This window comes from Chlamydotis macqueenii, chromosome Z (assembly GCF_036417535.1).
Source record: "Chlamydotis macqueenii isolate bChlMac1 chromosome Z, bChlMac1.mat, whole genome shotgun sequence".
Classification (NCBI taxonomy): Eukaryota; Metazoa; Chordata; class Aves; order Otidiformes; family Otididae; genus Chlamydotis; species Chlamydotis macqueenii.
The window spans coordinates 66395998-66409198 of record NC_141593.1 but is presented as its reverse complement, the minus strand read 5'-3'; the positions used below and the strand labels follow the sequence as shown (position 1 = coordinate 66409198).

Here is a 13201-nt window from a genome sequence, read left to right as displayed (position 1 = left end):
TAATTGTCGTGGTTTAACTCCAGTCGGCCATTGAGTGCCGTGCAGCTGCTTGCTCACCCTCCCCAGGAGGATGCGAGAGAGAAATAGGAAGAAAGGAAAACTCATGGATTGAGATAAAGACAATTTACTAGGTCAGCAAAGGAAGAGGTAGTAATATATATATAAAAGAATAATTATAGTAATTATAAAATATAAGCATAGTAAAATATACACAAGAAAAAGATTTCTCACCACCCAGTGATCTGACAACAGATACAACCTGTCCCAAGCAGCAACCCCAGAATGGAACCAACAGCAGTGTTGGACTGATCCCAAGCAGTGACAGAAAGAGAGAGCTGCTCACTGGCCAACCCCCACTTATATACTGAGCATGATGTTTATGGTACAGAATACTTTCTTTGGCCGGTTTTGGCCAATGGTACTGGCTATATCCCTCCCAGATTCCTGCACCCGCACATTAGGAAAACCTGGGAAGCTGCAAAAAGTCCTTGGTCTACTAGCAACAAGTCATAACATCAGTATATTATCAACATTCTTCAGACACCAAATCCCATACTAAATCCAAAACAGAACAGCTGCTGGGAAAAAAAAATTAGCTCCTTCCCACTTCAAACCAGCAACAGTGAATGAGAAAGAAACATGCTAAACTCTGGGTTGCTCTGGAGCCCAGGTAAAGCACAGGGGATTTTTAAGCCTCTGGTGTCATTGCTCCTAGTTCTTCTTCCAGTTTTGGGCTGCACATTCCCTTGACTCCTCTTCGGCATAGCCTCCAGATCCACCTCATCCACACAGTCCCCACTTGCTGCTGGTGCTTATCCCTGTTCTTTTTGCCTTTAGGCCTGCTTTATATTTTCTTTTCTTCCCCCTTCTTCTTCCATGCTCCCTTTCTTCCTCTTCCCCGTCCCCCAAAAAGAAAAAAAAATACTGCAAAGCACCTACTGCTTTCCCACTGGCCCTCAAGGAGTAATGGCAGCCCAAGGGCATAGGTTCATTTAAAAATTGTTATGCTGCCCAAACATTTTTTTAAAATTTGACACAACCTCCCTGGAAACAGGGTCTCATAAAGGAAATATTTTTCTGGGCTTGTCAACATGGAGGGAAATATGTGAGTCATCCAAAAAAGACATTGTTAAAACTTAAACTGCTGCCTGAGTAACCAGGTGACTACCTATGAGACTTGCTACACAATCTCTACTTGTCTTACATACTAGCTGCATTAAATGAATGGGATAGCCTCAGTGTGGGCAGCTTTGCTCATTTTGATATGTTTAATTAGCGTTAACCATTTTCAAAATAGTTCTTTCCTTGTAACTAAATCTGGAGGATAAAACTAAGTACCAGTGAACTCCATGGCAGAACTCCCACCGACTTAATTGGGATCAAGATTCTTTGCATATTTGAAATACTTTCAACTTTTAAAAGCCTTTTCTAATAATATATTGCTTGGAAAAGACTTAGATGTTTGTGAGGAATGTGAATTATGGCGAAGTGTGATTAATATTTTCATGAACAGGAGAAAAAGGCTGAAAACTTTTAAATCTGTGCACAAATTCAGTTTTATTTCAGTTACCTTCTTCAGTGGCTATACAGAATACTTTGGAAAGGACATTAGCTGAATTAAGTATGATTAATCTTATTAAAAACCCAAATCTCTCCCAATCAGTTTTGAAAAATCATTGTGCATTAAGCGTTTCACTGCTTCTATTTAAAACAAGATCTGACAAATGAAATTGTAAAAAAAAAAAGAAAAAAGTAAAAAATGCACAAAATTATCAAAATGGCCGACAGCATTAAAACCTAAAAGGTTTAATAAAAAAAAATAAGATGCTGTTATTAGTTGTATCTAGTATACTACCCATAGGTACAAGTGACTGGAAGCTTAGAAGTTTATAAAATTTTTATTACATTGGGAGCATACATACACATAGGCCTATTAAGTAGTGTCAGATGATGTTTAAAAACCCTATTTCTGATCTTCTCAGTGTGGCATCAGAAGTAGAATTAAAGGAGGCTAGAATCAGAAAACAGACTACTTAATTCTGACAGGAGCCTAAGAAAAGGCATCTAACCTCTGAAGTAGTTTACAGCACTAGTTAGCTTAGTGTCCCGCAGTCGGCATTCGCTCGGGGGAACTGCGGGCGGCCTGGAAGCTGCCCTAGTGTACTTCTATGTACAAGGTATACAAATATAGCTGGCTGTCGGCCTTAGCCGAGCGAGTCTTCTGTCCCCATTTAAACATTCAGCAGGTCTTAATGCAAACACGTGCTGGTGCTTCTCAGTTGTTCTCCTGCAGCACTCCTGTTGCCTAAAAGGAAAGAGGAGCGGTTGATGTTTTAAGGAAAGAGACAGTCACCACCTACTTCATGGTCTCAGCATGGGCCTTTATTCCCAAAATACCAGCACCTTGAAATACTTAGTGTATTTATTTTGACAGTTTTACAGAAGGCACTGTGCACCTGAAAAAACTACCCTGTCCATTGGCTCTGTGTGACCAGAAGCAAGCCCACAGCAGAAGGGACAGCTGAGGACTGCTATCTTTTCTCCCCAATACTTCGCTCAACTTTGTTTGGACAGAAAATGCTTGAAAGTCCAGCTTGGAATACAGGCTGCAAAGAGAAGCCACGTCCCACAGAAAAATTTGTGATTTTTTCTGCAGGAACTGATGTACTGTGACACTCAAGACAAAATCAGTTTTCAGCAAACTTTCACGCTGGTACTCTCATGGTTTGTACCTGAACTGTGTAAACAGTTACTTTCACGGACAAGTAACATATGTACTATGGACATACTACACAGCTGGACATACTCCATACTTTTAGTTACTGGGCCTACATAACTTATTATGTATTTATTGGAGATCTGGTTAATTAAGACTTGCTCATGGCCACAAGCCACTAGGGATTCACCTGTGTGCTTTAAAACAAAGATGAAGCACTGAATGTGAGCCAGGCAGATCTTCTCACTCGTAAAAGATACACAAGTAGACTTTACATAACTCTCTTGGTGTTTTTAACTTACAGCTCTGTTTTCCTATGTCCTTTTGAGATCTGGTAAGCAGAAGAAAGTTTGATTTTCCACTCAGCTGTCCAGAAATCCTCACTAAGACAGGAAGGTTTTTGGAGCATGAAGTCATTTCAGACAGCTGGATAGCCCAGACTCACTACAACCTTCCCCCTTACTGGAATTCCGTTTACAGGAACTCATGAAAAAGACCCAATGATTAAAATTTACCTCTCTCCTATAAGCCAGAGCCAGTTTCCCACAAAAGGTACAAACACTGCCAGATGGTTACAGATCAAGGGTAGGAAAATAGTCCAAGACGAAACATCTAGTCTTGCTTGTTATCTTACATACTTCATATGCAATAAACACTTAAACCAAAAAGAAAACAAGTAAATGCTGAATTCTTGCTTGAATTTTGTTCAACATTTTTTCATGTTTATTTCCCTTTAAAATTTGAATTGTAAATCTGAGTTTATTTTCTCAAGGAGCTTTCAAACTCAGGAAGGTTGAAGTTTGTGTTTCAGCTGTTTGGTAAAGTTGTAATCACATAATATGACAAGCTTTGAAGAAATAATTTACATGGTACTTGTCAATTATATAAAACTTTAACTGGATCTTACTAAAGGCTCACTCTGGGAAACTCCCGAGCACTGAATTTCTGGCTTCAGTGAAAGGTGAAAGTGTTCCGTATCTAATAAAACCAAACAGTCTTTGAACCTCTGTGGCTGAACATCAAGAATCTGTCTTTTCTCCCTGCATAAGTAGTTATGTTTCCCAGTGCATGGAAGAGCACTAAAAGGAACCCTGTTAAACTCTCCCAGATGTCCTAGCTTGATACCCCAGCGCTGATCTTAAGATTTCTTTTCTGTCCAAACAAAATCTCATGCCATTGCTCAAGAACGCAGACAACAGCCAACCAGCCTACTCTCACGCTCAGAGCAAGTCTTTCTGTGTCAAAGTTTTTATTTTAAAGAATTAAATTAACTTTATTAAACAATTCTTCACTTTACTGCAAGCTACAAGGTTTAAAACCTGAAATCTGATCCTTCTTGGCAGAACAGTTTAGGTGGGAAATGTTACACATGACTTAAGTTGGCCAAAACAATGTAGCTGCTTCACTGTTTTCCATTGACTAGGTTGCCTTCACCAGGGTTTGCTGCTGGAGGAGGCTTAGCTAGTAGCAAAATTCTCATCAATCCTCCTGTCTGCTCAGAACTGACCTCCGGCTGATGAATGGCAGGCAAGCTACAAAGCAGGGACATCCACATCAGGGAAGTGCGAGTCGGCAAACTGAGTAGTATTTGGAAACAGGTTTTATGCTGGTTCTAGACAAGCATGCTCTGGGAAAGATGGGGCTGCTGGACCTCCCACCTGTCCTGGGTCACCCGTGCTCTGCTCTATGCAGGCAAGAGGGCAGCCCCTCCTGCCTGTCCCCCCAGGGGCTGAGGGCTCGGAGCCCAGGGGTGGGCGGTGAGTGCGCCGTCTTGTACTTACGCAGAGAGTCCTCTCTCCAAACTGGCTGTAGAAGGTCATCTTGACTTTGTGCTTGTGTCCAGTCCTCTGATCAAAGGTGTTACAGCTGTCGAAGGGCGGGCTGTACAAATGCAGGCTAACGGCAGACTCTGTGTGGCTTATGTTCTCCACACGGTGCAGGCCAATGGAGTCTAACACCAGCGAGGGCATGAAATGAGAGGTCGTGTTAGCAGGAAGATCTAACGAGATCTCAGACACCTGGAAAATGCTTTCCAAACCAAAACTCATAAGCAAGACAGTTAGGCATGCCTGCACTTTTATGGGCAACAAGTAACTTGGTACAGGGAATTTGACTGCTGCTCTCAAGCACAGATTCCTAAATACACTGGTAATTCAAAATACCCCATTGCCTTCCACGCTTCAGGTGACTTCTGGATTATCTGCTACAAGGTAAAGGCCAATAGAAATCCAGAGAAACGTAGGGAAGGCCATGCTGTCAATAACTTTCTAGCTATCATTCCCAAAGGACCTCAGGGTTATTTACTCTCCTAGGAGATGCTGTTGTTATAGATGCTCCAGAAGCAGGAAGGTTTGTGTTTCTAAAAATTAGCAAGACATCTTACAGGGAAAAAGGTTCTGTATTGGTAATTCTCAGCCCAAGTAACAAGGATATCAGTCACATTAAAGGTCAGCTGCATGTGTTTGGGGCACGGACTACTGCACAGAGATATAGTACTCTTCTACTGCGGGCATCTGCTTCGTAATTAATCCTTTCTATTTGTTAGTTTGGAGAATAGGCTTTTCATTTGTCTGCTCTTTTCACCTAGGTGACAAATCAGTAGTGACTGGCATGCTTCCAACCTTAACTGAATAGTAAGCATAATCAAACATGTAATAAAAGAAGGCACTGTCTGTTGTGTGGTGACTGATGAAGTAATGGCACTTTCTGCGATGGCAGAGTAGAAATAAAGCTATTTCGTAAAACTGTAGGGTATGAAGAATCACATCCATGAAACAAACCATTTTCATTCTACTCTAAAGTGGACTTTTTGAGTTAGTTGAAAGAGACCTTGAAATTAAATTTATGACCCTGTCGTAAAAACAACTCAGGCCTTTGTACTTGAATTAATTAATGTGTTATATAATACCCAGACCTGCATTGTGCAACATCGGCACAATACTCTGAGAATCATGAGTACACTCTTAACTCTGATACATCTGAGGTGTAAGCCCTAAGTGTCATTACCATAGTTTATCTAAATAGAGGGCATACAGGAAAAAAGTCCTAAACCTGTGCTCATCTAATGGGACACTCAAATGAACTCTGTTTAGTGGGTTCTAACCTTGAGAATAAAGTACGAGAGCAACCAAGAAGCACACAACAGAAACATGAACGTCACTCACTATTGAAGTAGTCAGGGCAGTCAACACATTATCAGTGTTTTCCTTCTACTTGTTTTACCCATTTATTTTAAACCAAAACATCTGTTATGAAACATGGCAGAGACCCAAACTGCCTCAGAGAAGTGGATACCAAATTTATTTAAAACAACCAAGGAAGCTTTGGAACAGATGCACGCAGGGTGCAACTGCTTGCATTGGAAAGTACTGCAAAGGTAGGAAAACCTGACTGAGTCTGGGAACCCACATCCCTGGCATGGGAGCATCAGCAGACATGTCAAGCTCCTTCTTGCATTTCCTGCCTTATGGATTTTGTGGTTTTGCTTAGTGTGGCATACCTTCAACAGAGGGCTGCAGGACACTAGTCTTTTTTTCCCCAATGCCCTGGTTTAGTCTATAACGCAACATGAGACTTCCTCCAGCTGGGGAGTCCCCATGCTCAGCCTCGCAAGGTGTCTGCTCCAGTTTTTAACCCCTCACATAAAAGGCAGATGGCCCCCTTCTCTGATGCTTTCCCTTTGTTCTGCTGAACTTATCGCTGTTCAGCATGATGTGCAATGTCTTTCATAGCATCAGAATACGTTACACCCAGCTGGCCATGCCAGAATGGCCTCCAGTGTAGCACAAGACGGTGATAGTTACAGACACGTGTAATGGCATGGATTTCAGTACCTAGGGAGCCTTCCTGGTGGAGATTTACTCGTCTCTCAGCATCTGTGCCATCAGGCATTTTCTTTTGTAGATTGGATAGACTTGAGCATTTCAATTCTGCTGACACTGCACTTCAGCACTACAGACTTGTGTTGATTTGGACAAGAAGTAGCACTGAGGAGGCCTCTGCTCCTGGCTGGTCAACGTATTCTGTAGACAGCTTTTACATTTTGGACCTAGGATTTCTATGACTGACCAAAAGAATTATTTGAAAAAAAAAAAAAAATTCAAGGTGCTTAAGCTATCCAAACTTTGGTTCCCTTATTTCTCACACAATACTATTTAATTTCTATTCTTACAAGCAATTTCAGGTAGTCACTAGGACACAGTGCTGAAGGCTTCTTGATCTAGAGGAGATACTCAGCATATTTAAGTATCAAGCAAGTGCTGCAACGTCTTAAGAGTGAGTTAAAAGGACATTCTTTTGTTGTTTGTTTTACTGAATCTAAATCCAGGTTTGTGCAGAATCTAGAAAGCCACATTCTTAAACCATGCATAGAGCTGTTAGTATTACACTAACAGTATTAAAGGTAGGAGACTAGAAAGCAGATGAACTCTTCTGTTAGGAATAATACTCGTGGATGGGCAGTTGTCAAAACAAGCTTAATAGCTTACCATTAATGTAGGCACATTGATTTTCCCTCAAAACGCGTTCTGATTTCTTAGTCATTTCACCATTCCCTTTTTTCTCAGGCCATTCAAACAGAGTCTCCTTTAGATTTCCCTGGAGGATCTTCATAAAGCAGTGTGAGTCAGTGTGATCATGGATGCTGCTATATATGTAAAAAGAATAAGCAAACTCAGTGCGATCTACAGATTTAATTTGAATACAGCAAACAGGACAGATGGCATAGCATATTGTATCTGGACAGAGCCCTAGAATGAAATGCCATTGCACAAAAGTCTTAGGAGAAAAAGATTCACAGTGCCTAAAGTAGGCCTACTTAAACCCGCTACTTTAGAAATGCATTGCGATAAGCTCACATACAGCAGGACTTGGAGAAGAGTCAGGTATTGATCAACTTGCCACAGAGAAATACAAAGGAAGTCAGAGGGAGGGAAGAGGACAGAAAAATTCTTCATAACACAAAAACTCATGTGGGCCAAGAAACAAAACTACACTTTCCACAGTGACCCCAGGCAGAGGCTGGTATTAACTTGCAAGAACACCTGATATTTGCAGATCCACCATGCTTACTCCCGAAACATGGAAGAAATGAGCTACTTCTGCTTAATTTCTATGGTCTCTTTACAGCTGGGGTGCAGAACCATTTGTTGAAGAAAAAAATGCTATACTTCTCACTCTGATAGTACTAAGTACTACCAGCCACAGTAAGCTGTTAATTTCATAAGTTCAGCAAAACATGAGCAAAATAGCAGGATCTGATATGATTTCTCTGCTTGCTATATCTGTCTCCTTCCTCCAAAGTATGTTTTAATTATTACATTGGGAAACACATGGGCTAGATATGTAGTTTAGTTTTGGTTGGTTTTGTGGTTTTTTTTTTGTTTGTTTGTTTTTTTTTAAATAGGGGACTAACTGTTTCAGAAGTCAAGGGGATTAGGACAAAGGGACAGTTCGCCACTCATCAGGGCTGAGGGAGAAGGGTGAATTTGACCGTCCCAGAAGTATGGTGCTAATGAGTTTCAGTCAAAAACTTGGTACTTGTATGTTGCTGTTTTCAGTAAACAAATATCAGAGTTTCTTACTAACTGAGATGCCAAGAGAGCAGAGCTTGCTTCAGGCACAGAACAGTTCACAAATGCCACGTTGTCATGCTCCTTCCACAAGCCATGAGAACAATCTGATCCTCCTCATGTAGGAAGCAAAAACAACTTGTGGTCTCAGTCTCACTCTAGCAAATGCACATCCAACTCAAACACAGTTTGACATAAATTACTGGCTTTGTGGGAATAGCCTGGAAGGAGTAGAGGTGGTGAGCGTGATTCCTGTATCCCTCTGAGTATAACATCATGGCATTCCCTAGAGAATACTGCAAATATTTAATTGCATGCCTAATTAAAACAAACAAAAAAACAGCTCTGACATCTCCTTAGGTTTTCAATTCATATGTGCGAATAACCAGTCAAACCCTGCACATTTTCTGTATTCTGTATTTTGTTTTGGCCAATATTTTGTGAAAGACCCTCCCAGGGACAGATCCTGCCCTCATGTTTGTAGGGACTAAGTAACCCAGCATGCAGTCTGCATCCACAACTCCAGAGGCCACAGAAGCAGTGTGGTCCATTACAAGAGATGGGTTGTGTGAACCTAAAGAAAGCCAAGTACTCCTGGAAAGGGGCTCCCTCCTCACAGCCTGCAATCCTAACCCAAACATACTTTTCTCATCTTATCACAAAGGTGGGATTTAAACACCATGAGAGAGCAAAGACTATTTAAACTGCACCAAGTCCTACTTCTGCAAGCAAATATTGTATAGGTGCATTGTATGGGAGAGATTGGACAGGGTCTGTTCAACCTGTCCTGCCCACAGGTTTTGTGTTTGTTTGTTTGTTTTTTAAATAGAGGACTAAATGACTAAATAGAGGACCTGCCCACAGGACAGGTTGTATCTCTGCAACTGAAATGTTCTTCTGGCAGAAGGGAAGCTTAGACTTGGTAGAAAAACAGAGTATTTTTAAGAGTGTTCTAAAAAATGTCCACAGGCTACAAACTTGCAAGAGATATAGCAAATATTCAGGACTGCTATGCCAATAGGAGCTCTGCACATCTTAGTTTCCAGTTACTTTCTGGTAGTTCACATAGGGCTGATTATTTGTGTATTTTTGTATGATGGTGAAAGATAGAGTGGTTTTATATCTGTTTGCTAAAACCATAGTCTTTGGATACGAACCTGCCATGCCCTTCACCCCAGCACAAGATCATCAAGTTGAACTTTCCATTTCCACTGTCCACAAGATTTCTTGTATACCTGAAATACAAAGTGTTTGCTTTTTACTATACTGATGTGCCTGTAAGAGACAAAATTTTACAAACATGTTTATGAAGGAAGGTTGCAACATATAAAAATCCTTTTTCATCTTTTTCTTGAAAGCCAAGTTTTACCTGGAAAAAAATGTAAGCTTTTTTTTGGTAAAAGTTCTTTTTTCTGAGAAGAAAAAAATAAATGGACATATTTAATATTTTATAATCATATTGCTTTTGAATTACATAGATGATTGGATTTTGGGAACTGTGAGTCTGCGACTAGTGTGGTAGACAGGATCAAATCAAAATAGTTATTGAATGAAGTCACTTCAGCAGCTGGCTTATAATTAGAAACAGAGGACTGCAATGAAACAAGAAAAATACATGGTTACATTCTTCTGCAGTTCCTTTTCAGATATTCTTGGCTCTCCTTCTATTACGCAGCACTCATTTGTACAGAGCCAAAAAACCAAAAGAAATAAGATGTCAGGCTTTCCATACACGGTCTTCCTACTCTGTTCCTTAAAGTTCTACGTCTTGTACTGCAGCATTTGTGTGTGGATAAAACACCTGTGGGGTAATTTCTGCCAGCATCTACTTGTAAACAAAGTTTATCAGAGCAAGATTTCTTAAAAATATTTTTCCATGTGCTAAGTTACAGGTGGCACACCATAAGCTTGCTCCTAAAAACTTTTTATTCATACTTGTGTTCTAGACTGATTTGCTCTCAAGGCTTGAAAACATCCTCAAAAACATCTTATGGTGGTCTCCCTGTACTCTCCTGCAAGCCTCCCCCGAGCTGCCGCTCATCTCGTCCTGCTGAAAAGTTCACTAGGGAAAGTGCTGGGATTTTGCTCTATACGTTACTCTCCATGCTGAGGCTTTTCTGATCTGGGGACAGTGCTTCTAGCTGTTGTGGTGCAAGCAACCCAGTGGGACCTCCTGGTTTCATTTTACCATTAGTTATGTCTATCCGCACTTTTCCAAGTAAAGCAAATATTTATGCCAATGATAGGATACCTCACTCTCACCTAAAAGGTGCAAGCAGGGGCACACAGAAAGTGCACTGATGTCAGCTGAATGGGTTTTTTTAATTAGTTTCCCTATCAGACCACTCTATTTTAATCAAGATAGGAAGCTCATAGCGAATTATTTTCAAAGCATAACACGTATGTCTATATGCTGCCTCTCACTGCATCGAGAATTTGTGTGTATATCAGGTGAGACATATTTCTCCTATGATACCAGAACACAAGCAATCAACGCTGGCATTTGACTGAACTTTTCCAGTGCTGTTATTTCTGTGCAGCAGGTCTGGTTAGCCAAAAAAAAAAAAAAAAAAAAAACCAAACCCAAAAAAACCTGCCATGCATACTTCTAATGTTAGCACACTTTGTTTTCCTGATTCTTGGTTTCCCATGTTCTGTTAGGAATTTTGTGATCTGTTCTGAAGGGAGGACAGCCAATGTGAAAGGAGGCTAAAAAAGGTCAAACTAGAGTGATGCTTTCATGCTAGCAAGGTTAAAAGGAAAAGTTTGAGGGGGTTTGTTTGTTTTATAAAGGAAGCACTCAAATAAAATGTACTTGTATCAAAATGTAAGACGGGGAAGCCACCAATGGCGGGGGAAAAAAAACCAAAAACCACACACACACACAAAAAAAAAACCAAAAAAAAAAAACCAAAAAACCCACAGCTGTTCGCGAAGCGCGAGCGACTCCAAACCCACCCAGGTACTTTTCCTTCCTCCTGGCAAGCAGCGAAAAGCCTCGACCTGCATTACTCCGGTGTTTCTGCGTTCTCCGTGGGTTTGTTTTTTTTTCCGCCGGGACCCAGCGGCACGGGCGGTCCCCCGGCTGCCGTCCAACGGGCCGGCACCGCCGCGGCGGGTGGGGGGGGGGGGTACGGTAGCCGGAGGAACAGCCTCGCCGCCCCTCACCCCATCAGCCAGGTCGAGTAGGGGGTTCCCCTCTCTCTGCTCCGCCGGCACGGTGATGGGGCCGTCGTCGGGAGAGGTTGGGAGGGTGTCTTCCCCGCTTCGTACCTGTACTGGTCGAATTTGGCGTAGCGCAGCCACTCGTCGGGATTGCTCTCGTAGGACTCCATCAGCGCCTGCACCTCGTCCACGCTGACTTTGTCCTCGGCGAACAGCCGGTGGAGGATGCGGATCAGCTCCTCCAGGCTCTGCGCCTTCCACGTCTCCGTCTGCACCGGCTGCTCCATCATCGCCGGTTGCTCCATCATCGCCGCCGGCCGCTGCCCCCCGCCCGGCCCCCGCCGCCTCCCTTTATGGGCTGGCAGGCACGGCGGGAACCTACCACCGCCCCGGCGGGCGGAGGGGCCGGGCGGCGGCGGGCGGGCCCGCGGGCAGCCGTGCCCGTCCCCGGGAGCGGGGCCACCGAGCCCCGGCGGGCGGGGGCAGCCGGAACCGGCTGGGGGGCCGCGCCTCGTACCGCCTGCCGCTGTCCGTCCGCCCGTCCGGCGATCCCACGGCGGACGTCTCGGCCGAACCCCTCGCTCTCCCCTACCCCAGCCGGAGGGAGCGCCGAGAGGAGAAGTGGCTGCTGCAGCCGGGCGGAAAGCATCTCTCCCGGCGGCCGCAGCCTCGGTGCAGCTCTCCCGGCCAGGCCCCTCTGCCTGCGCATCTTCATCCCCCTCGGACGGGGTCACAGGGTGGCCCTCCCTCCCCGCTGTCACACAGAAAGAAGCTTCCAGGCAGAGAAGCTGCAGGAAAGAACTGTTAATTCGAGGCTAGCCTTACTTCTGGAAGCTCTCTTTAAAACAAAACACACTGGTACCTCATTCACACACAAAATTGCTGGCAGAGGTTACATCAATACAGCTGGCCTGCAGAAAGCCCTGTGCCCGGCAAACCATGTGCTCCGCAGTCACACCGAGGCCTGCTGTGACCACTAGCGCTCTGCAGGACACCTTAAAATGCAATGGATGGGACAAAGGAGGCCAGGCTAACACGACAGACCGTCCTCATGCTCCACCATCTGTCAAACCTATACACCCGCTGCAGAGCCAGCAGATGCTATACCAGCTGCCTCCATTTCCAGTTCAACTGTTAATAGGATGTTTATCAGTCATGAATTCTCACAATGAAACTCACTATATGTCACAGAATTGTGTTTTCAAAAATCCATCTTTTCTTTATGAAAAAAAAAAAAAACCCAAAACCAGAGTTCAGCTCATTAGGTCTGCCTGATGACTGTGGGGCTGGAAGTCAGCAGAGTCGTGAAGCTTAAAGGTGCTCACAGTACCGGCAGCTTGCGATTTCCTTGAGACAGTCACAGCGAGGTGCTTCTAGCACGCCTGCTTTCTCTTCCCTCTTCCTGGCCTGTGCATCAAGCAGGTGTGAGAAAAAGAAGCATCATTAATACACTACTACAGCTTGAGAGGCTGGATGGATTTCTGGCTCCACTGCAGTCAGGAATACATTCCGTAGATTCAAATGGGGCTGGGATCCAGCGCATTGGAGTGAAATAGGAATGAGCGCACTGACTAGGTACATGGTCAGGCATCAGTCCAGAACCTCTCCCAGCACACAAAAAGCAGACCCAACCTTGTCACCACTCTTTTAACAAGTAGTGTTTGTGTGTGCATGTATGTCAGAGAGAACTGTGATGATTTCAAGAAGACTTTTTTAATCCTGAATATCTGAAAAATCAACCAGGATAACC

At 43.4% G+C, this 13201-nt stretch overlaps 1 protein-coding gene across 1 annotated transcript; it reads right to left on the bottom strand.

Annotated features, from left to right (window-relative positions):
• Positions 1–1538: 1538 nt before the first annotated feature.
• CDO1 (cysteine dioxygenase type 1) lies at positions 1539–11893 on the bottom strand. The gene is made up of 5 exons (XM_086770406.1): positions 11560–11893; positions 9444–9521; positions 7204–7361; positions 4498–4667; positions 1539–2305 (listed from the first exon to the last, which is right to left on the bottom strand). The coding sequence occupies exons 1-5, from the start codon at positions 11757–11759 to the stop codon at positions 2276–2278; spliced, it is 636 nt and encodes a 211-aa protein (XP_086626532.1). The 5' UTR covers positions 11760–11893; the 3' UTR covers positions 1539–2275.
• Between the last annotated feature and the right edge of the window lie 1308 nt (positions 11894–13201).

What these genes read in the sequence shown, in the direction of transcription:
- CDO1 (XM_086770406.1), bottom strand. Translation starts at nt 11,759, where the DNA reads ATGATGGAGCAACCGGCGATGATGGAGCAGCCGGTGCAGACGGAGACG. An exon ending in TGGGGTGAAGGGCATGGCAG is followed by an intron (nt 7,362 to 9,443) that starts GTTCGTATCCAA and finishes TTACATATATAG; the next exon opens with CAGCATCCATGATCACACTG. An exon ending in TTGGAGAGAGGACTCTCTGC is followed by an intron (nt 2,306 to 4,497) that starts GTAAGTACAAGA and finishes CTTTCCTTTTAG; the next exon opens with GCAACAGGAGTGCTGCAGGA.